Below are 23,820 nucleotides of genomic sequence, written 5' to 3'. Positions count from 1 at the left end.
CATTTGCCATTAGAACCAACGACAACCATAATCAAAACAAATGACTCAACAATGAAAAAAGCACACTACAAATTCGGTCCTTGCTATCCCTTTTTGGTTTGAGGCTAGAGCAAAGCACCCTTTCTGAAAATAGGGTATTTCAACTATTGATCAGTGCCGTAACTAAATAGCACGTATAATTTCGTATTTAGTGTGCAACTATTAGTACAATCAATAATTGTTTTCTTTAAAAAAACGAGAAAGAAGTGCTATCTTCGACACGCCGAAGATTTAATACCCTTGCAGACCCAACCTTTTCATAATGCTCACAGACAGGGAAAATAGTTAATGCCGATTATGGTTAGGATATCTTGAAAAAAATAAGGTTTCCATACAACAACTTAATTTTCGACCGATCGTTCCTATGGCAGCTATATGATATAGTAGTCCGATTTAAACAAGATTTTGCATAAATGAAGGGAGCATAGTAAAACTTATAAATACCGAGTTTGGTCAAGATATCTTGAAAAACAAAAAAGTTTTCCATACAACAACTTAATTTTCGACCGATCGTTCCTATGGCAGCTATATGAGAAAGTTGCCCGATGTTAATAGGATTTTGCATATATGTGAGGAGCATAGTAAAACTAATAAATGCCGAGTTTGATCAAGATATCTAAATAAACAAAAAAGTTTTTCATACAAGAACCTACTTTTCGACCGATCGTTCCTATGGCAGCTATATGATATAGTGGTCCGATCCAGCAGACTCCGACATATGTACTGCGTGCAACAGAAAGAGGCACTTCTGCAAATTTTCATAAGAATTGCTTTCAAACTGAGAGACTAGTTCGCATAGAAACAGACAGACGGACAGATGGACAGACGGACAGATGGACAGATGGACAAACGGACATGGCTTTATCGACTCGGCTGTTGATATTGATGACGAATATAGATACCTTATGGGGTCGGAGATGTCTCCTTCTATGCGTTACACATTTCACGACAAAATTATAATACCCTCTGCAAGGGTATAAAAAACACACACCCTAAATTTTTAAACTTTTTTGAAGCTCACCTGCCTAAAATAAATAGAGAGAAAAAAAGAGATTTTTATCCATAATTTCGATTCTGGTTTATGTTGAATACTTACGAACGTCACGTGCGGGTTCCTTTAGAGAATCTTATAAGTGTAGAAAATTGAACATTTTTGTTGGGCTGGCAAATAGAGAACTGGAGCTGCAGCCGGGTGAATGCGATATCTTCAGGCGGCTGTGTCAAGTGGAAAACTTGACCGACTGGCGGCGGCCAATATTGATCCAGTTGCCTGTGACAAGACGTCACAGGAAAAGTTGTTTGTTGACTTTGGGCCTCAATTAGGCATAATGAGCATACAGTTAGGGTATATGTATAAAGTGTATATATATATATGGGTGTAATCGGGCGTGTGAGATATGAAAGGCTGGCCAGGTGCTCAGCTGTTGCGGATGTGAGAGCTCCTCCTGACCCAAGCACCTAATGTCAATGCTGCGGCGGCATTTGTACTGGCTGCGCGTCCGCAGTTAAGCAACTTTTTTCGGGCACAACGCACCGCACGATGAACATCAGCGGGCTGCTCCAGTTCGAGTCGATGGACTATCGGGGCGCACAGACCCAGTCGGCGTCCATAAATCAGTTTGTGGCCAGCGCATTGCGCGTCTTCATCGAGGACTTCTATCAGCGTGTGGCGCCATCGTTTATGCTAATCATCTCGTGCCGCCGTCCCAGTCCCATGAACTTCTATCGCAACATAATGCAGCTGCTGTACGAGAGCGTCGACAACATGATCCTCCAGCTGATCCAATACAATCACACACAGCCGCAACGCATTGCGGGTCCACGTTTACACAATCTGCTGCTGGTCGATTCGCTCCAGGCATTGCTGTAGGTGGCGGGTTTGTCGGCTAACGCGAACCTGCAACGACAATAAAGTGCTTTAATACCCTGTTCATAACGTGCATAACGGGAAATATACCATCTCTTTCTTTGTGTTATACTCGTGTCCAGCAACGTGTTAAATCCATTGGCCATGCCCTGTCACAGTCTTAGCATCATTAGCCCAGACAGAGTCTCCATTTTTGCGAATATATATAGCTTATGGTGTAGGAGATGTTTCCTTCTGCTCGGGTATAAAGCCATATTTGTTTAGCACCCTCTCTGACTTTCTTTCTCTCTCTCTCTTTCTCTCTCTCTCTCTCTCTCTCTCTCTCTCTCTCTCTGACTTTCTCACTCTCGCTCTGGCAGGGACATTGAGATCCACACGTATACTGGCCGGCACGATGGCAGCGAGTATTACTTCATCTTTCTGCAGCAGCGGGATGCACTGCTGCCGCTGGAGCTGCAGGGCGTGTTCGAGTATTGCTGGCGGCATCAGCTGCTCAATTGCAATGTGATGACCCAAAGTGGCGGCGGGGACGTGCTGATGCACACCTATTTTCCGTATGCGGCGACACACTGCGACACGGTGCTGGGCCAGCAGATCAATCGCTTTATGGGCGTGGCCTGGCAGCAGCCGGTATACTTTCCGGCCAAGCTGCACAATCTGCATGGCTGCCCGCTGCAGGTGCTGTTGCGTGAGGTGACGCCGTTTCTCAGCGTTAGCCGTAGTGAGCCTGGGCTGGAGGATCGGCTGCTGCAGGAGCTGGCCAGGCGCATGAATTTCGCGATCCAACTGGTGGATAACCCTGGACCCTGGACGGAGCCGCAAATGCTGCAGCTGGTGAGTGCTATGTATATATGGCTAGACATGAACAATATTCAAATGCAAATCCTGTGCAGCTGCAGCAGAGACGCGCCCATCTGGCCATTGGATATATACGGAAACGTGTGGTGCATGCCGCCAATCTGACAGCCGTCTTTCCGCACTATTCCAGCCGGCTGATCAGCTGCCTGTCGATGAATGCGCACAATTTGACCAGCTTTGAGCTGTTGGGCTTTCCCTTCCAGACGCTCGCCTGGCTGGGCGTGCTGACCAGCTTCCTGGGCGTTAGCTGTCTAATGCTGTGCACGCGACGACGTGTGGCCAGGGCAACGGTGCTGCTCGCCGTGGTGGCGATTGCCTGGGGCCAGCCCATTGTCTCGTCCGGCTTGCGACCCGCCCAGCAGCTGGTCTACATCAATTGGCTGGGCTTCACGCTGCTCGTGCGCGCCATGTACTCGGCTTTGTTCTATCATATGCTGCGCCAGCAAGTTCATCAACGTTTGCCCCGCAATCTGTTCGAGCTGATGGAGGGCAGCTATACGGCTGTGATGAATCGCATAACCGCCCAGGATGTGGGCGAGGTGAGCAGCCTTCAGGTGCTGTTGGGCAATATGCGTGCAATTGTCCTTGCCAGCGATGCGGAGCACGATGTCCTGGAGCAGATGGAGTCGCGAACAACGCAGCCGCGCATCTTTGGCATACTCTCGCGCCAGAGCCTGCTGCATGCGGCACAGCGTGGCCACAAGCCGGGCGCCTACTATATGCTGCCGCAGCACGTGCTCGAGCAGCAGCTGGCCATCTATCTGCAGAAGCATTCGCATCTGGTGCAGCGGCTCGATGAGCTGATCATGTCCATTCAGGCGGTCGGCCTTATCAACTACTGGGCCGGACAGCTGGGCAGCGAGCGCTATTTTCGCAGCACATTCATGTATCGGGACAATCGGCTGCGTCAGCCCGATCTTTGGGCTCTCTATATCATTGTCGGCGTGCTCTACGCCCTCGCCACGCTCGTCTTCATCTGGGAGCTGCTCTCGGCGCGCTGGCGTCCCGTCAAGTAGTCGCTTTTCATTTGCAATTCGAAAATAGTTCACATTTCAAAGTGAAAATAAAAAAGAAGAGAGGGCAACACTGTTTCTTTTTTTTCACTGTTCGATATCGATAACATCCCTGTTATCGTTGTTAGTATTAATTGTTGCTGAAAGTGCAATTGCACGGTGTGTGGTGGAGGAGGGGGGGGGGGGGGGGTGGTGAATAAATGAGCCTAGCTTGACAGAAAGAGGAAGATGGCAAACAGTTCGAAAATATGGTCGAAACGTGTTCGATAACGATAACAGCTATCATCGATGACGATTTAAATCGTTTGTTTTAATGCATGTTCTTCTTAGAGTTTATTTTGCAAATCACAAAGGTTTTCAATTAAATGCTATACAAATAATAGGCAAATACAAATAGAAAATGAGAGTAAAAAACAGTTTTAATGTTCGATAACGATAACGACGATGACGATAGCGGGCGTCATCGATACAAAATTTTAATAAATGCAGTTCTGGCTTTGCTTAGTTTTTCGAATTTTTCATGTTGTCTCTGCCGCCTTAGAGCTTCTCGAGCAGAATGGAAGAGGCGCCGCCGCCGCCATTGCATATGGAGGCGCAGCCCAGTTCGCCGGCTTTGAGGGCATGCGCCAGATGGGTGACCAGACGCGCACCAGACATGCCAATCGGATGGCCCAGAGAGACGGCGCCGCCGTGTATGTTCACCTTGGCGGGATCGATGTCCAGTTTGCGTATGTTGGCCAGCACGACCACGGAGAATGCCTCATTGATCTCCCACATGGCGACATCCTCTTTGCGGACACCGGCACGCTCCAGCAGCTTGGGCACCGCCAATGCGGGCGCAATTGGGAAATCAATGGGATCCGTTTCGGCATCCTGGAAGGCGACAATGCGCGCCAATGGCTTGAGGCCGGCACACTTGGCCGCCTCGGCGGTCATCAGGACGACAGCGGCGCCGCCATCGTTCAAGGTGGAGGCATTGCCGGCGGTAACGGTGCCATTCTCTTTTTGGAACACCGTCGCCAGCTTGCCGAATTTCTCAAAATTGACGCGCTTGAATTCCTCATCCTCGTCAATGATCTGCTCTGGCTTGCGCTTAAGCTGAATTTTCACGGGAACAATTTCATCGGCAAAGACCTTGTCGCACCAGGCCTTGGCCGAACGCTTGTACGATTCAATGGCAAAGTCATCCTGCTCCTGTCGTGACACCTGCATCTTCTTGGCGGTATTCTCGGCACAGTTGCCCATATGGAACTTGTTGTAGACATCCCAGAGGCCGTCAAAGACAATGCCATCGGTTAGATTGACGCCGCCGTAGGGCGTCGCACCGCGCTTCAAATAGTATGGCACATTCGACATGGACTCCATGCCGCCGGCGACAACGATATCAGCCTGGCCGAGCATCAGCGACTGGGCGCCGAGCATAATCGATTTCATGCCCGATGAGCACACCTTGTTGACGGTGGTGCAGCAGACGCTGGTGGGCAGGCCGGCAAAGATGGCTGCCTGGCGTGCCGGCGCCTGGCCGAGACCGGCGGACACAACATTGCCCATGATCACCTCAGTAACATTGTCCTTGCCAATGCCGGCACGCTGAATGGCCGCCTCGATGGCCGTCGCACCCAGCTGTGAGGCAGATAGCGGCGCCAGCTGGCTCTGGAAGCTGCCGATCGGTGTCCGTGCGGCGGACACAACAACAACATCGCTGATCTTCGAGCTGTAGCGACGCGCCTGGGCCCACAACTGGCGTCTGGTGGCTTTCAACATGGCGCTAGATTGTGAATTTATATAACCGACTGCTGCTTGAATCGAACGATCACTGGAATATTACCACCGGACCTGGTACCTGGATCACACTTGCAATAATATTAATGCAGAGAACCTGTTGCTATCCACTTGCGTAACGAGCCAATCGCGTGTGATCAGCTGTTGCAGACAGTGTTGGAAAGTCGCCTGTTTGCAAGCTTTTAAGTTGGTGTTTTTTTTTTTTTTTTTGTATTGCTAATTACTGAAAATTTAGTATTTTTGCTTGTCATACGTCTATTTGTTTTAAATGCTGCTTTGCCTTAATATAGAATAATGCTCGTAATTGTTGTTAATCATTATGGCTTATGCAGAAGCACCTTTGCAATAATGGTTTAAATTCATTATTGAACTTAGTATTTTCCATAACAGATCAGTATACTTTCGGAGTAAGCCAACACATGTACGATTTGGTTTTTAGTATTTCTTAATACCAGGCGATATTTTTTCGGAATGTTTGAAAACACATTATTTTTGCTTTCATTATAAAAGTAAGTAGAGCACTTAATTTTTCAATAAAAACATAAATTACTCTTGAATATTAAGTATATGTTAATGTTAGTTAAAAAACCAATTGATAGCCGAATAGATGACATTTGTAAAGCATAGCAAATATGCCAAATATTTAATATGCAATTTAAACAGACGTAGTGAATTTCTCAACATTTTTTCTAGTTTATTTTTGGTATTTGAGCATTTGCGGCCGACGGTCACACACTTCTTGTAACTGCAAAACAATAACAAAAGCAGACGGCAGACAAACACTACTTTGCCGCCTGCCGCCTGCCGCCAACCGCCCGCTCGCCCGCGCGCTCTCGCTCTCAAATTCCTGGTTCTGGTTCTGATTCTGGCTCCGTTTCTAGCCCGCTGCTGTGTTGCCAATTATCGTTGCATCCAGCCATCGCGTCGTCTTGGCCTTGTGCTCGAGCAGTGTTGTGTGTGTGTGCGTGTGTATGTCTGTGTGTGTGTGTGTGCGCGCAAGAACAGCGTTTATTAATTTTTTCTTTACGTTGCACCCATGTGAATCCAAAATAGTTTTTTGTAACTTTTCTTATGTGTAACTAACAGAAACACACCAACAAAACAGTGAACGCGAATAAAGCATGTGCATAGCATAGGTATAATTTATATTTATAAAAAAAAGAAGCAACAAAAGGCACTAAGCATAAAAGCAACTGAAGCGCGACAGCCACGGCAGTAGAGACGGACAGAGACGAGGCAGACGGACCGACGGACCGACGGACGGACGAACGAACGAACAGACGGACAGGCAGCAAGGCAGGCGAAAACTGGCGCAGCGTGAAAGCGAGCGAGATAGCAAATAATCACATTAAAGCAATATTTAATACTGCACCAGATTTTAGCTAATTATAAGATACCAAGTTATAGTTCAAATTCAAATCAATACGCTGCGAAAATCAGAGTTGTGCTTATCACGCAACAGTAGCAGCAACAACAGCCAAAAAAGTATTACATACCAATACAAACAAACGACGACTCACACGGACGAACGCACGCACGCATTGTTGCGCCCACTTCAAAACAAGAGCAAAATAGCGCCACCAACAACAACTTAACGAAAAGACAGATAGAGAGAGAGAGAGTGTGTGTTTGTGTGAGCGCAAAATCCCCGCGTCAATTTTAAGCTCCAACTTCGGCTTAAGCTTCCACAGCTCCAGCAGCAACAACTACAACAATAAAGAAGAGAGATAATCATGGTAAGTTCGCAGCTGACGTCGTCGCGCGCCTTTTTAGACTAGCACCAAATGCGGCAATGGCAGCAACAACACCCACACAAACGCAGACGCCGTTGGCGGCGCAGCCTCGCTTGAATTCAAAAACACAAAATTCGTTTTCAGTTAACCCACTGATTTGTTGCCCAACGGTTTTTCGTTTTTAATTAAGCGCAGCATTATTTGCATTTGTGTATGTGCCTTGTGATTGCTTTTGTTTTTGGACAGTACACAAATTAAAGCTCAGTAAAACGGTTAATTGATTACTCATCACAGCAGCCCAAGTCTACCAGCCCAGCAGTATTGTGTTATCTATCAAAAGCGTGCAGTGCATTTAAACAGGGTGCCTCAGGGAGTCAAGAAATTCACCACTTTTATTTTACAAGCGTGACCCATTTTGATTACAATACACTTACATGTGCGTATGTATGTATGCATACCCTCCCCGCCTCCCGCTGATCATGCAGTTCCCCTGTAATATGATATTGTCGCGTATTTCAACAAGATTTAGATAAGCTTGTGTACTTGAATTGCCTCAGCTCTAATTTGTGTGTATATGTGTGCATTGGAGGATATTTTCAATTATGGAAACACCTGAAACTTGTGAATCATCAAGCGATTGAAATCAAATACCGCAATATATGTTAATTTCAGGTCTTGAATTCAAGAAAATTGCTCAGCACAATATGCAAATAGTCTTGCGGTATTCGTGGTGATTCTACAACTGAAATATTTCATTAAATTAATGTCCCATTTGGGAAATTTATATTTATTGTTCCCTGTTGTTTAAATTGAGTTCTTCAAGCGAATTTGCGAGTAACTACTGTAGCTGTTAAACCCTCTCTCTCTCTCTCTCTTTCTCTCTCATCTAACAATAGCTAAGTTATCCATTTGTTGTTTCTTGGCTTCTGAGTGTAGGAAGAACAAGTGCGATTTAAGATTCTAACAGGAAATCTAAACTCTTTTTGCTGACAAAGATATGAAAATACAGAAAAGCTCGACCATTTACAGCATGTCGAAGATTAATTACCCTTGCAGATATATCGCCTGACGGATATGTCGGCATTGTAAAGCTTGTAATTGCTGTGTTTGGTGAAGAGATATCTCATGTGTGTAGAGCATATTGAAAGCAACAAATGTCAAGTTTGGTCAAAAAAAGCCTTTCAAAAAGAACCATTCATGCAAGCACCTAATTTCCGACCAATCATTCATATGATATAGTGATCCGATATTGATAATATGTGAAACTAGTTCATATTCCGACATATGTAAGGGAGTCGAAACTATATACAGGACAGGTCTTTATCGACGCGATATATATACTGATCAAGATTATATACATATGCACATGTGTGTGTATACATGCAAGCATGCAGATGTGCATACATACATGCACACAGGCAGGGACATGCATACATGCACCTACATATGTACAATTATGCATTTATGTAGATACATATATGCATGCAAACTATGTATGCATGTATATACAGGCATGCACACATATGCACACTTATGCATACACATACGTACACACTTGCGTACATTAATTCTCTGCAAACATACATACACACACAGGCAGGGACATGCATACATGCACCTATGTATGTACATATATAGACATGCATTTATATAGGTATATGCATACAAACAAACATGCATGCAGACTATGTATATGTGTATATGTATTCATATATATATATATATACATGCATGCACACATATGCATACACATACATACGCATATGTAGATGCACACACAGGCAGGGACATGCATACATACATGCATTTGTGTAGGTATATGCATGCAAACAATCATGCATGCAAACTATGTAGCATGTACATGTACGCATGCAAGCATGCACACATCTGCATGCATGCACATGCATACTTAAATACACATATATATTTGCATACATACATAATTGCATATGTATTATGTGCTTGCACACGTACAATCAATTTATCGAACCCCTTTTTATAAATTTGCCAAATTCAACTTATTCTTATTATTATTTATCGATAAAATTTTGAATGAATCAACAGTTTGAGGAGTTCCCACACTTGCATATGCATTATTAATTTTCATATTTCGTTGTTGTTGCTGTACTTAAAAATCGATAGGGCCTCAAGTCAGCTGGCGTAGTACCCATCGTATTTGCTGTCCCGATGATAATTCAGTGTACTTTATACATATATTTGTAGTAATCAGTCATTTGACTGTCTAAAAAAACTCATCCACTCTCTAGTGGCTGCCTACAATTCCAACGGAAAGGAACTCAGTTAAGCAAACAAATTTCTCCGTTCGACATTTTGTTTTTTTTTTTTAGTTCATGAAAATACAACGTTTTAAACTGTTTAATCGAGAAGCCGTCACTAATCTCTAACAAAAAAAAAAAAAAAAACAAAAAAAAAATAAATCAAATCTCCTACTCTCTCCCCTCTCTCTCTCTCCCTCTCTCCCTCCCCCTCTCTCCCTCCCCCCACCCCACCCCACCCTCTCTCTTTCTCTCTCCCTCTCTGCCTGCCTTTCTCTCAAACGTCTCTCACGCTCACACTTTTGCATCTCTCACAGAACTCACCGATCGTAACGCGACGAGGCGCACAACAGGCCAAAATACAAACTCGCGCCATGGTCAAGTCGAAGTCGACGTCGTCGGCGACGGCGGCGGCAGCAGCAGCAGCGGCGAACGCAGCGGCGGGACCGAACGCCAACGGCAGCAACGGCGCCGGCAGCTGCGGTCCGCGCAAACCGAGTCCAGCGCTTCAGGAGGCAAAACGTCGGGCGCGGAACATGCTTAAATCGCAGAACAACGGCACAGCTGCCCAGCTGGAGCCAGTTATCGATATCTTTCAGAATGTGAGTACATGTGGGGTATATCGATAAAGATTGACCGACTGACTGACCGACTGACCGACTGACTGACTGACTGATTGATGATCAGCACATAGGTAACACCGTAAGAGCTGGCAAGCTGCTGCTGGAGCCAGATCGATATCTTTCAGAATGTGAGTGCATATATCGATAAAGATTGACTGATTGACCGACTGACTGACTGACTGATTGATCATCAGCACACAGCTAACACCGTAAGAGCTAGCAAGCTGCAGCTTGAGCCAGTTATCGATATCTTTCAGAATGTGAGTACATGTGGGGTATATCGATAAAGATTGACCGACTGACTGATTGACTGACTGACTGACTGATTGATTGATTGATTGATCATCAGCACACAGCTAACACCGTAAGAGCTAGCAAGCTGCAGCTTGAGCCAGTCATCGATATCTTTCAGAATATGAGTGCATATATCGATAAAGATTGACTGATTGAGTGACTGACTGATTGACTGACTGATTGATCATCAGCATACAGCTCAAACCGTAAGAGCTAGCAAGCTGCAGCTTGAGCCAGTTATCGATATCTTTCAGAATATGAGTGCATATATCGATAAAGATTGACTGATTGAGTGACTGACTGATTGATGATCAGCATACAGCTCAAACCGTAAGAGCTAGCAAGCTGCATTTTTCACAGGCCAAAATTTGGAAAAATCCTTTCACAAGCTGTAAAAATTTGTGAAAAAACTTTTGTGTTTTATTTTTTTCAATCAATCGCACTGAAACTTGCTTTGGAAGCTGTACATAAACAACTTAATGAAGCATGCATTCATTTATCGATTTAAAAAAGTCGATAAATCGAATTTTACCAAATTGGCTTAATCGGGAAATAGTTTATAGAGCTTTTGGTGCAATATACATTAAACGAACTCTCAGCTTGGCAGCGATTTAAATTTGCCTTCTTCTTTTACCCCCATGGACGCGCAGGCTGTCAACGCGAAGAGCATGCATCGTGGCCCCACAGCTCTCATCTATGATGAGTCCATGAGCGAGCATTGCTGCCTCTGGGATAGCACACATCAGGAGAGACCCGAACGCTTTACGCGCACCCTGGAGCGGTGAGTGTGACCTAATTGTATATCATTATATCATTCAAATAATAACTCTTTGCATAGATGTCGCGAGCTGAAGCTGGTGGAGCGTTGCCTGCAGCTGAAATCCCGTCTAGCCACAAAAGACGAAATCCTGAAGCTGCACTCAATGGAACATTACGAGCGACTGGAGCAAACGTCGGGCGTTCACGATGAGGAGGCTATGGAGGAGTTAAGCTCCCATTATGACGCCATCTACATACATCCGGTAAGAGCCAATATCTATATTTATAGCTAAACCCAGGCGAATGCATCTTAAATAACTTCGGTCTCTATAGTCCGATCTTTATGAAATTTTCAGTGTTCAAGTGTGGCATATAAAAGTGTCTATATAGAAAGTTTCCAGTATCTAGATTCCATAATCTTCGACTTATGGCTAGGATCGAAAAACATAGCCAATTCAATGGGTTCCGGGTATCAAAATAACTGAAGATTGGGTTTGTTGTTGCGCCTGGAACCGGTTATCAAATAAACGCAATCAGCTCGAATGCGATTGTAATCGTTAACCAACCGAGCGTTAATAAAGTTTCAGATGCTGAGACATTGCTATAGAGAGATTAGATAGTATATACACATACATACATACATATATATATATATATGTATGTATATTTCCAACTCAAAGTACGGCCGATCTCTGTGGCTTATCTGTGCAATGAATTTTAGATAGTATCTGCGACCTATACGATCGCATTGTGTCTATTTTATATGCCATATATATTATAAGTGCAATATTAATTAGAATGAATGCATTATTAATAACTCTATATGCATAATTAATTAGAATGCTTCGGTTCTGGTGCCACAACTGATTCTTATTTGCACAAATTATTCGAATTCAAATTTATTAGAGATTTTTTTCCACAGATTAGAATCGACGACTTAAATGTAAAATGCATATTTCAAGAATATTTGCATTTGGCTTCAAGTTCGTTTAAGGTTGTGAAAATTTCATTGAATCATTTTCAACAATTTTCTCTCGAGAACTTTGAGGCATATTTTGAATATTATCTAAACGTAATCCTACATAGGGTATACGTGAAATCACTTACCAAATATTCCAGAGTTTTACTCCTCGTACATATCCTGATATTCATACTGATTATTGCTGCTAAGCTCAATTAAATTTGACTCTTTTTCTCAATTTCCTCGAGAACTTTGAGGCCTATTTAGAATATGATTTAAACATAATCTTCATGGGATATTTGGGAGACCACATACCAAATATTCCAGAGTTTGCTAGTTCAAATCCTGAGATTCCTTGTGTTGATCTGACATTATATATGTATATTATCAGTCCGGCCTTCTATTGAACTCGATTAGAATTGTTGTCACTCTTCTCAATTTACTCGAGAACTTTGAGGCCTATTTAGAATGTGAGTTAAACATAATCTGCATAGGATATTTAAGAGATCATATACCAAATATTTCAGGGCTTACTCCCAAAGATCCTGAGATACTGAGCTCTTGCTCTGGCTCTTGCAGCTCCCGAGGTGGAAACTTTAAAAGAAGACAACTTTTAACAATTTGATCATATATAATTTGGGATATGTTTTCTCATGCTCGCTCTCCCTCTCTCTTTCTCTTTCTCTCTCTCTGCAGTCGACGTTTAAGCTGTCGCTCTTGGCCAGCGGCTCGACGATAGAGCTGGTGGAGCAGCTGCTGCTGGGGAAGGCGCAGAATGGCATGGCCATAATACGACCGCCGGGCCATCATGCCATGAAGGCCGAATTCAATGGATATTGCTACTTCAATAATGTGGCGCTGGCGGCACAGCATGCTCTCGAATCGCACCAGCTGCAGCGCATCCTGATTATCGACTACGATGTGCATCATGGCCAGGGTACGCAGCGCTTCTTCTACAATGATTCCAGGTGCGTTTGCTTGTCTCCCCAAACTCTCGCCTGTCTCTAACTCTAACTCTCTCCCTCTCTCCCTGTGCAGAGTCTTGTATTTCTCCATACATCGGTATGAGCATGGCAGCTTCTGGCCAAATCTGCAGGAATCGGATTATCATGCAATTGGCGCTGGCTCCGGCACCGGTTACAATTTCAATGTGCCACTGAATGCCAAGGGATTGGGCAATGGCGATTATCTGGCCATATTCCAGCAGCTGCTGCTGCCCGTTGCCATGGAATATCAGCCGGAGCTGATTATTGTCTCGGCCGGCTATGATGCGGCCTTGGGCTGTCCGGAGGGTGAGATGGAGGTGACGCCCGCCTGTTATCCGCATCTGCTCAATCCGCTGCTGCATCTGGCCAATTGCCGTATCGCCGTCGTTCTCGAGGGCGGCTATTGCGTGGAATCGCTGTCCGAGGGCGCCGCCTTGACGCTGCGCGCTCTGCTGGGTGATCCGTGCCCGCCGCTGGTGGAGCCCCTACAGGTGCCCAGCCCGGTGCTGCGCGAGGCCCTGCTCAACTGCATCTATGTGCATCGGCCATACTGGCGCTGCCTCCAGCTGCAGCAGACCTATTCGCCCGGCGAGCTGCAGCAGATCAGCAGCACGATTCCGCTGCATCGCGTACAGCGCATTTGGCTGGGCGGGACGACGCCGGCGCCGTCGCCGGACCAGCGATATCCGACGCGCGGCACCTCCGCTCAGCTGAGTGTGGATGTGGTCGCCAGCAATGCGTCCCGTTTGAGACTGTTGCGCGCCGAGACGCAGCTGTCGGTGCCGGCGGTGCGAGTTTGTTATGCCTACGATGCCCAAATGTTGCAGCATTTCAATTTGCATGATGCCACCCATCCGGAGCAGCCGATGCGCATACGCCAGATCCATCAGATGCATCAGGACTATCAGCTGCTGGGACGGATGCAACAGCTGGAGGCGCGCGCCGCCACCACAGACGAGGTGTGCCTGGCCCATACGCGCGCCCATGTCAATTCGGTGCGCCGCCTGCTGGGACGCAGCGTTGAGGAGCTGCAGCAAGTTGGCGCCGGCTACAATTCGGTGTACCTGCATCCGCGCACCTTCGAGTGCGCCATACTCGCCTCCGGCGCCGTACTCCAGGCGGTGGACAGCGTACTGCGCGGCCAATCCCGCAGCGGCATCTGCAATGTCCGGCCGCCGGGCCATCATGCCGAGCCGGATCAGCCGCATGGCTTCTGTATATTCAACAATGTGGCCATTGCGGCCCAGTATGCCATACGCGAATATGGACTCGAGCGCATACTCATTGTCGACTGGGATGTCCATCATGGCAACGGCACACAGCACATCTTCGAGTCCAATCCCAAGGTGCTCTACATAAGTGTTCATCGTTACGAGCATGGCGCCTTCTTTCCCAAGGGTCCCGCTGGCAATTTCGATGTCGTCGGCAAGAATGCCGGACGTGGCTTCAATGTGAATATACCCTGGAATAAGGTGAGTGCGGCTCCCTCCACTCTTGGAGTATATGTATATGTTCCATCTTTTACATGGAACTGAATAGCATGGCAAAGCCTGGCTAACGCATACCCTTTACCTTTTCGCTTTTGCAGAAGGGCATGGGCGATCTGGAGTACGCATTGGCCTTCCAGCAGCTAATCCTGCCCATCGCATACGAGTTCAGTCCGCAGCTGGTGCTGGTCTCGGCCGGCTTCGATGCGGCCATTGGGGATCCATTGGGCGGCTGCAAGGTGACGCCGGAGGGCTACGGCCTGTTCACCCATTGGCTGTCGGCCTTGGCCGGCGGTCGGATCATCGTCTGCCTGGAGGGTGGCTACAATGTCAATTCCATATCGTATGCGATGACCATGTGCACAAAAACGCTGCTGGGCGATCCGGTGCCGACGCCCCAATTCGGTTCAACAACCGCCCAACGTTCGCCGACGGTTGCCTTCCAGAGCTGCCTGGAGACGCTGCAGATGTGCGTGGAGCAGCAGCGTCATCATTGGAAATCGCTCGTCTTTGGCTGCAAACTGCCGCAGTTCGTTTTGGGCGAAAACAATAACGAGGATTTTCTTGCTGCTACCATGGATCAATTGAGTATATCAAATGACGATCCATTGGGCGCCGCCGGCGGCGACATCGACGCCCAGCCCGATCGCGGCCAGGATCGGCCCAGCGGCAGCAAGCCCAAAGTCAAGGTAAAAACGCTCAGCGAGTTTATGGCCGAGCACAAGGAGGTACGAGTAACTGACCACCAGCAGCAGCAGCAGCAGCTGTAGCCGCACACACACACACACACACACACACACACACACACACACACACACACACACACACATATCAAAGACAATATAAATACCAAGTCGACTAACGCACATTGTTGCCAATTCCACTATTTCAAGCTAGATCTGGCAATTTTTTGATTGTTTATAGCTAAATCAATCTGTTCTTTTATAGCTCTATTTATTTATAATTTCGAATTTGGTCATTTTATTGGTAAATCCGGCTATTTTAGTGCTAAAATATGATCATTTTCTATCTACATTGAACTATCGTTATATTTTACTGGCCATTTTTTTTAGTAGAGTATATCGTTTCTAGCCAAAATTTAATCATGCTAAAATAATAATGCTAAATACATATATTTGTAGTAATTATAACTGATTTCTAGCAAAAGCGGGCTAATTTTCGAGCTGATTATTGGCTAATTTATAGCTAGTATCAGCAATTTATTAGCTGCAACCGGCTGATTTATAGCTAAATCGAACTATTTTTAGCTGAAATTGTTTGGTTTTAGAGATGTCTTGTCTAAAACTGTTAAAATTTACAGCTGCCTGCAATTCAGGCTATTTTCAAATTGATTTAGCTATTATTTTCTGGCTATTTCAAGCAGCTCCACTTTCGCTTTAAAACAGTTGCCAATGTAGCTAAACAATTTTTGCACACAAAAAAGCCAACAAATCGGCAAATATAGCCAAATTTGGCTAGAAAATAGCTGAATTGGCAACACTGATCAAGCAGCTTTATATTTATATTGCCTTTGCACTCACACATAAACAGTTTTTTAGCAAACACACTAATCTCTTGTCTCTCTCTCTCTCTCTCCCCCTAACAATTTGTTCCCCCACTGCGCCTCTCTCGCTCTCTCTCTCTCTCTCTCTCTCTCTCTCTCTCTCTCTCTCTCTCTCTTTTGTATGCCACATTTCTGACTGGCGTGCTCTTGCCAGGCGCTCGAGCAGCAGGAAATGTTTGCCATTTATCCCCTCAAAAGCTGCCCACACTTGAGCCTGTTGCGTCCGGAGGAGGTGCCCAAATGTAAGCTAAACCCCAATATGCACTTCTCTCTCTCTGTCTCCCTCTCTCTCTCTATTTTTATTTTGCCATATATGTTTGTCTCACTCTTTCTTTCTGCTTTGTTAATTCTCGCTTGTGGCTGTGCTGTGTGTTGCTTCCTCTTGTTGTTTGTTTCTTCTTTTTTTTTACTGATCTTGTCTGTCGAAGAACTCTATATAATACCCCGCATAAGAAGTACAGTTATAGTTTATCTGTTATGTACCTTTACATATGTATATATAACAGAATGTTAAACAGCTTATTTTTCCAACAATATAACAGTTGTGTAGTGTAGTTAGATGACAGGAATGCAACGGTTAGAAAAGCGCCTAACTGTATAACAGTTTTGTACATGTTTTTTTCAGTTTTGTAAAGCAATATAACAGTTGAACAAATTTATAAAAGCTGTTATACAAAGAAATAGAAGCTGGACGACTGCAATGCAACAGTTGTCTGATAGCAATGCTATAAAAATAGCTAAAAATTATATAACAGCTGTACAAAATATGTATAACAGCTTTGACAGCAATACAAAAGTTACATTTACATTTTAAAAATAATTCATCAGCTATACACATGTATAATAATTGTATGAGCTTATGAAGGTATTATCGCCGTAGCTGTATAACAGTTTAAGTACAAAAAACCTGTCTGTGGCTAGCACAATTCGGAATCATTAATAAGGGTATAACAGCCGTATAGCAGTATCATTGCCGCTTAATAGTTGTATAACAGTTAATATCAAGAACTGATTTGTATCGTGTATAGCTGTCGCCTAATAGTTGTATAACAGTTAAAAGGAATTGCTTTGCATGAAACGAAAATAACAGTATAGCTGTCGCATAGCAGTATAACAGTTTAATATCGCCAATTGCCGTGCATGTAAGACGCCGCAAATTGTGAACGTTTGTCATCTGTTTCTTCACTTTTCATCCGGCATTTGCCTCCAGTATAACAACTGTATAACAGTTGGACTATTTTTGCCCGAATCGAACAATGTTTAAACGCTTTTCGTTGGCTTTTCGTTTTGTAAATATTGCGTGCTTTCTATGCTACACATAATCCAAGAATTTCCAAGTTATTAATCTATTTATCTTACCCCCCCGCCCCCACTTCCGACGCCCCCATCCGACGCCCCTTGTCACGATGTAGCAATAAAAACAAACGGCGCATGCGGCGACTGCGCCTCAACGGTGGAGAATTGGTTATGCCTGAGCTGCCAGAGCATCGGCTGCGGTCGCTACATCAATGAGCACATGGAGCAGCATTGCCGACGGGCCAAGCATCCGCTCGTCTTGAGCTTCAGCGATCTGTCCGTGTGGTGTTACGAGTGCAGCGCCTATATCGATCATCCGCTGCTCTATGCCTATCAGAATCTGGCGCATCTGGACAAGTTCCAGGAGGCGATGGCCTGGACGCATGGCTGCATGCAGCGTGCCGATGGCTGCTATCCGATCGAAGCGGAGCATCTGGACAACGACAGCGACAGGAACAGGAGCAGGGACAAGGACAAGGACAAGGATAGCGGCTCCAGCAGCATGGGCAGCGGCTACTACATACATCTCGAGCGGAATAACTGACATTTGGTGGTGCGTGTGCTGGATGCCATTACGGATTACATGTGCACGCTGTGTCCGCCGCTTAGGCGCATTATCCAGTTGCTTGTGGAGCACATGTGGCCGCTGCTGGAACGCATTTACCTCACGCTGATCCAATACTTTCTGGCCCATTGAGGCACACCACGCCCACACACGCGCACACCACGCACACCACGCACACCACGCACACACACACCGCATCTCCGCATCCCGTTTAACCTTGTACCTTGGCATCCACAATATTCTCCATCCAATATCCAAAATTCACACCGCTGAAGCTGAAGAAACGTTTGCCGCATTAAATTAATTGTTTTTTTTCCCGCGCGCGGGAAAGGAGGAGGGGGGCGTGGTCGTTCGCCAAAGGGCTGATTCCCCGGTTCCGTCGGACGCATCAGCTGCTTGCGAGTGCCCGTCCCCCAGCCCCCCGTCCCCGTACCCTTACCCCTCCCGAACCCAATCCGTAGCCTCCCCCCAACTTATTGTATATGCATATAGAGATTGTTAAAAAAAATCACAAAAAACTATAAAAAAACAAAAAAAAACAAATGTTATCACTAATCATTAATTAACCATGTACCAAGTAATAAAACAATCGAACGATAAGCAATTTTTTGGCATAAACAAAATCGATTAAATGTTAAAATCAAGTCTGCAAAGTTTTCATAGCTCGCAGATTATAACAGTTCGAACAGACGTCTCTCTCTCTCTCTCTCTCTCTCTCTTGTATGACTATTCACCACAGTAAGTTCAACATGACCCATGAGGCGTTACCTTACCAATCAGGGCTAAACTCAGGCGTGATACGGAACCGTCGGAAAGGTCTATGCTGAATATGTACATATGTATATATATATATATGCTTGTTTATATAAAGGTTTACAAGTCGACAGTGATGCCACCTTTCGTCAATTTGGAGCTTACTTTGGACCCGGTTAAGAGTCGAAGAGAGAGAGCTTGTTATTTATTTAGTGCCAGAGCCGCCAAATAGTTGAGAACTGTTGAAATATGTTTTGCATGATTCTTTCTTTAATTTAGCCTCAGATGTATATTCGCTTAATTGAGCGACGAGTGGCCAATGTGTAGCTGCAAACGGGACACTTGCGGCTGACGCGCACCACCGCCAGGATGCACGGATAGCAGAAGACGTGGCCACACGAGGTGGTCGCCGGCTGGCGGCCCGAGACGCTCTCCAAGCAAATGGGACACTTGTATGACTCCGCGTCTCCGTAATCGCTGGCGATGATGGCGCGTCCTGTTCGCTTGTTTTGACCATTGACAGCGGGAGCCGAAACGCAAGAGGGATCCAAACTGCAAGCTGGGCCGGGAGCGAGTCCCGAAGCTAGGGCAGACGTGGGAGCCGAGGCGGGATGGAGAGCCGAGGCCACGGTGGTAGCCTGGGCAAAACAAGGATCCAAAGCCGGGTTGCGGGCGAAAATCAAAGGCGTGGCACCAACGGAAGAGCAAGCCGGAGATGGAGATGGAGCCGGAGCAGGAGCAGCGACTGCTGCGGCCGGTGCTGGTGGCGGACCCGGAGCCGGTGCCGGGGCGGGAGCTGGTGCCGGGGCCGGAGCTGGTGCCGGTGCTGGTGGTGGTGGTGGCTCTGGAGCATCGTTATCGCCTCCAGAGAGATTGGCGAATGTCGGCAACGGGCGATGCATATCAACAGTCGCGTCCGGCTCAAGTGCGCCAGCGGAGCGACGACGTGGATTATAGGATAGATTTACAATCCGAACGGGTTGATTGTTATCAGCAAGACGCTTACGATTGCCATTTGCCGACAATGGGTAATTTCCAGATGGCCAAACCATATCCTGCAATGATGCGAAAGCAACTAAGAAGTGCTTAAAAAACTAAACACAACGAAAGGAGCACGAAAAATAATGTGTTATACAAACTTTTTATGTATGGCTTTTCTGATTGTATGCAGAATTTTCGATTAGGATATATTTTTTTTAACAAACTCAATTTTCTCTTTTTAGCAGCCAACAGACTGCGAGAATAACTTGCAAAATGGCTCGAACGAAAATCTCATTTGACAAGCGATTTGACACTTTTCTAACCTCAAACATAAGCAGGCAAAACAATTATGTATGTATTTACCTACATATGTATGTATATCGAAAAGTGTTGCCACGCTGCAGGATAATTTAAATTTACTGAGCAACATTTTTTAGCCACAATGCGCAAGTGCATTAAATGCATTGCGCACGAAGAGACAAAGTTGGCCAAAAGCCGTTAATTTGCGCCTCTACAGCGGCTATCTCTTTTACGCGTGCGGCGACTCTCTCTCTAGTTCAATTGCGAGAGACTGCAATTCAGCTGAGCGAAGCAGCAAGCTTAGCTCTGACAATTCGACAACTGCGCACAGCAGTGTGTCAAGAAACCGTTAGTTTGCTCACACTGTTGCAACACAACACACTATGTTCACGCGCTCTGTCACTCTTACGTGTATTTTTCTCCATGGTGAATTCGTGGCCTTTCACCACAGCCTCGTCTGTTGCCTTCTCACATGCGCAGTTCGAAAATAACGGCGCTTTGCATGCTGTTTTAATTTGTAACGCATGTAAGAAAAGCAGCACTCTATATGCATATACATACATACTTTCCCGCTCAACAGCTCAAAGATGTGCAGGTGACTTAAGAGCACGCACACACACATACGAAAAGAAGCACGTGCACGCATACACACATACATACGTACATATGGATATGCGCGCTTTGCATATGCTTGCATTTTTTCGGTTCAAGGTCATGAGGAGGCCAAATGCTAAAACACATTTGCTGTACAAATGGCAGGCGGAGCTGGGCGAGGAGTGCTTCGAGCCCCACAATGGCTACATGCACTGCACGCTGTGCAACAGATTGGTAACTCTCGATTTGATAACCAAAAATAGACGCTAGTTATTAAAACAATAATTCTACATTTACAGTTAACTGCCAATCGGCGCGCGCAGCTGGTGCAGCATCTGTACTGCTCTGGCCACATGAACAACGAGTTCCAAGCAGCAAAACACGAACAACAACAAGAACAACATTGGGCAACAACGGATGGCGAAACGGAGAGCTTTGTGGATGTTGTGGGCGTGTCGGACATAGAGGATGCGCCACAAAATGAGCGCAACTTCCAGCTGGACTTATGCGCAGCTTTGCGCGCCGCCAACATACCGCTGTGCGTGCTGGACAATGGACGATTCCGGCAATTCCTGGGCAAATATACGCGCCAGCTCATACCCGACGAGCGCTACATGCGCAGCCGGTACAAAATGTGATACTTGAATGTGTCCATTGCTGACGTTTATTGGCCGTGCTAATAATACAGACTAAACTAAACTAGCTGATTAAATAGATATACATATGTAGTTTCTCAATTTGCCTGTTTCGCACGCTTCGGCTGCGTCAATTTGGCCGCCTTCCTGCCGGCCAGGCGGGGCGCAGAGTTTTCGCTTGGCATCAGACTAATGAAGTCTTCGGCGGGCTCGCTATCCTCGCTATCCGGGGCGGGCACACGCTTTAGCGGACGTTTAGCTATCAGCGGTCCACGTGGTGCTGTTGTTTGCGTTTGCTTTTGCTTTGGCTTCGGCCTGGGCTTGGGCTTGCGCTTAGTCTGATTTGTGTCGGGCTCTTCCAGACTTTCATCGCTGTCGCACTCAGATTGACTTTTGTTGCTGTCACTCTCATGTTCGCTGTCCGCATCGCGGCCGAGCACCGGATCGGTTTCTCCAACATCCTCATCGTATTCAATTGAGACGAAACTGCGATTCCTCAGCGACTCCAATGCCTCGATGCGAGCGGCCATCCTGGCTGTCTTCTGCTTATCGATGCGGTCGCGAGTGTCCTCGTGCTGCTGGCCAAACTGCGTTGAATCCAGCAGCGACATACAGGTGGGACGACAGTCTATGTTGGCGGATGTGATGAGCGACAGCTCCTTGCCAGGCAGATCGCAACTCCAGACCTTGATCTCGCCGACGCTGCAAATGTTCAATTATCTCTCTTTTATGCACATCAACAGACAGTGTATTTTTTCACTATTTTCCGTCCTTTCAGTTGCGACTATATAAAGTCGAGCAAACATACATATTCACTATCAATTTCCCTTGGGCATAGAGCCAAACTAACTTGCAACTCGATTTTGCACGCAGCGAATAGTCAGGTTCTATATGTTATAGTAATCCGAATAATCAAACTAGAACTAAGTTTCAACTTTCGATATCTTGACTAGCAAAAAGGGTTTCTATGCATGGAGTTCCTAACCAAGACAGACACAGACAGATAGACAATTGAGGCCAGGACATGCCACATGGACTCGGCAGAGATGCCTCCATCTGTGCATCAGACACTTTGGAATATAATAATATCCCCCTCGACAAATACCTCGCCTCGTTCATGCGGATTGGCCAGAACGTTCTTCATCAGTCAGTCGGTCAGTTAGTCAAACCCGTTCGGGACACGTTAACACTCACCTGGAGATGCTAACCACCGTGTTGTGCATGAAGGATATGGCCTTGACGCGATTGCTGTGGCCGGGCAATATCTTCGGCTGTAAGCAAAATAGAAAAATCAATTGAAGTCGGGGAAAAATCTATAAAATAAGATATTTACGGCAGCCGTTTCATCGAAATCCAGCGAGATCCAAGCGATGGTGCCATTTTCAAGACCCGCCACGCAGTTTTCATCATCCAGCCAGGTGGCGCAGATGGGCTTCGAGGGCATCTTGATTTGACGCATGACACTAGCCGTTCGAATGTTCCAAATCTCGAAGGTAGCCGGGCCGGCCATGGAAAAGTAATTGCCTTGTGCCGACCAGGCCAGACAATCGGGTGAGCTGCCCAGGGAACGTTTGCTTTTTAGGTTTGTTCTGTACGCGATGCGTCCCTTGATCAAGTTCCAGGTATTCAGCACCAGATCGGCGCCCAGAGATAGGCATAGACGGCTGCTCGGATGACAGGCGACATGTGTAACGGGTTTGCCATTATGGGGCTTGGTCCATTCAGCTTCAGGCGACCAGTTGGCCAAGCGTGTGGCTATCAAATGCCCATCCTTGCTGCCCGACATCAAGTGCGACGCATCCGATGTGAAGACCAGCGTATTAACCGTGCTCGTGTGCATCGTGAGGACGTGCGCCTGTTTCCGTGTGCGCATATCATATACAAAGATGCGATCATCTAGCCCGCCGGTGGCCACCAGGTGTCCGTGCACGGCCAGACACTTCACCGAGCCGTCGTGTGATCTGTCGGCAAAGGTCGCCTTCAGTTGGATATAATCCGATCCTTTTTTGTCGCGACGCCAGGCCATTTGATAGCCCAATAGATATTCGTCGTAGGTGCCAACAATTATCTCAAATTGTGGCAGCATCGTTATTGATGTTTGTGCAAATTCAATATATAAAAACCACAATATGTCCAGATAGTTGTTTTTAGCGTGCCGACTTCTATCTGAATTCGTATGGAACTTACACGTGCGACACCGAGCAAAACAATAGTTGACAGCTGGGTATCGATACCATGCGCAATTTATCGGGGAAAAAAAGCAGGGCTGCAGCACTGTAACAATTGTTCTATCGAAACACATGAATAACTTGCTAATGTTAATTGCTCATTTAAATTCAAATTAACAATTCCATATTGTTATACATATTTTTAATAAGCAATTAGCATAAGGCACATTATGAATTAAGAAATTCGCAATTTGAAAATAAAAATGCCGGTCTTGATTTGATTTGT

General features: G+C 46.1%; 6 protein-coding genes across 10 annotated transcripts; 3 read left to right on the top strand and 3 right to left on the bottom strand.

Moving 5' to 3' along the window:
* Positions 1-1,266: 1,266 nt before the first annotated feature.
* Ir7g (Ionotropic receptor 7g) lies at positions 1,267-3,782 on the top strand. The gene is made up of 3 exons (XM_064680369.1): positions 1,267-1,905; positions 2,266-2,740; positions 2,800-3,782. The coding sequence occupies exons 1-3, from the start codon at positions 1,580-1,582 to the stop codon at positions 3,778-3,780; spliced, it is 1,782 nt and encodes a 593-aa protein (XP_064536439.1). The 5' UTR covers positions 1,267-1,579; the 3' UTR covers positions 3,781-3,782.
* A 396-nt stretch (positions 3,783-4,178) lies between these two features.
* Positions 4,179-5,733, bottom strand: Acat1 (Acetyl-CoA acetyltransferase 1). The gene has a single exon (XM_064680353.1). The coding sequence runs from the start codon at positions 5,539-5,541 to the stop codon at positions 4,315-4,317; it is 1,227 nt and encodes a 408-aa protein (XP_064536423.1). The 5' UTR covers positions 5,542-5,733; the 3' UTR covers positions 4,179-4,314.
* A 583-nt stretch (positions 5,734-6,316) lies between these two features.
* Positions 6,317-18,257, top strand: HDAC6 (histone deacetylase 6). 5 transcript variants are annotated; one of them, XM_064680330.1, is made up of 9 exons: positions 6,320-7,295; positions 9,886-10,170; positions 11,136-11,266; positions 11,324-11,507; positions 12,902-13,173; positions 13,244-14,663; positions 14,780-15,367; positions 16,397-16,484; positions 17,655-18,257. In XM_064680330.1, the coding sequence occupies exons 1-9, from the start codon at positions 7,293-7,295 to the stop codon at positions 18,080-18,082; spliced, it is 3,399 nt and encodes a 1,132-aa protein (XP_064536400.1). In that variant the 5' UTR covers positions 6,320-7,292; the 3' UTR covers positions 18,083-18,257. The 5 variants fall into 5 exon arrangements, with proteins under 5 accessions (XP_064536402.1, XP_064536403.1, XP_064536400.1 ...); XM_064680329.1 differs by having other exon boundaries at positions 14,780-15,406; XM_064680331.1 differs by lacking the exon at positions 6,320-7,295 and adding an exon at positions 9,576-9,592 and having other exon boundaries at positions 14,780-15,406.
* An 849-nt stretch (positions 18,258-19,106) lies between these two features.
* Positions 19,107-20,054, bottom strand: LOC135426982 (skin secretory protein xP2-like). The gene is made up of 2 exons (XM_064680363.1): positions 19,996-20,054; positions 19,107-19,911 (listed from the first exon to the last, which is right to left on the bottom strand). Exon 2 carries the CDS (start codon positions 19,906-19,908, stop codon positions 19,138-19,140), a length of 771 nt encoding a protein of 256 aa, XP_064536433.1. The 5' UTR covers positions 19,909-19,911; positions 19,996-20,054; the 3' UTR covers positions 19,107-19,137.
* A 646-nt stretch (positions 20,055-20,700) lies between these two features.
* On the top strand, positions 20,701-21,459 carry LOC135426985 (uncharacterized). The gene is made up of 2 exons (XM_064680366.1): positions 20,701-20,965; positions 21,031-21,459. The coding sequence occupies exons 1-2, from the start codon at positions 20,804-20,806 to the stop codon at positions 21,367-21,369; spliced, it is 501 nt and encodes a 166-aa protein (XP_064536436.1). The 5' UTR covers positions 20,701-20,803; the 3' UTR covers positions 21,370-21,459.
* On the bottom strand, positions 21,382-23,570 carry LOC135426970 (p21-activated protein kinase-interacting protein 1-like). The gene is made up of 3 exons (XM_064680351.1): positions 22,700-23,570; positions 22,561-22,637; positions 21,382-22,068 (listed from the first exon to the last, which is right to left on the bottom strand). The coding sequence occupies exons 1-3, from the start codon at positions 23,450-23,452 to the stop codon at positions 21,465-21,467; spliced, it is 1,434 nt and encodes a 477-aa protein (XP_064536421.1). The 5' UTR covers positions 23,453-23,570; the 3' UTR covers positions 21,382-21,464.
* Positions 23,571-23,820: the final 250 nt, after the last annotated feature.

This window comes from Drosophila montana, unplaced genomic scaffold, assembly GCF_035044405.1.
Source record: "Drosophila montana isolate Dmon_TW-CO22-7 unplaced genomic scaffold, ASM3504440v1 contig_2106_1, whole genome shotgun sequence".
NCBI classification, from domain to species: Eukaryota; Metazoa; Arthropoda; class Insecta; order Diptera; family Drosophilidae; genus Drosophila; species Drosophila montana.
The sequence above is the reverse complement of the archived record's forward strand: the minus strand, read 5'-3'. Positions and strand labels throughout refer to the sequence as shown.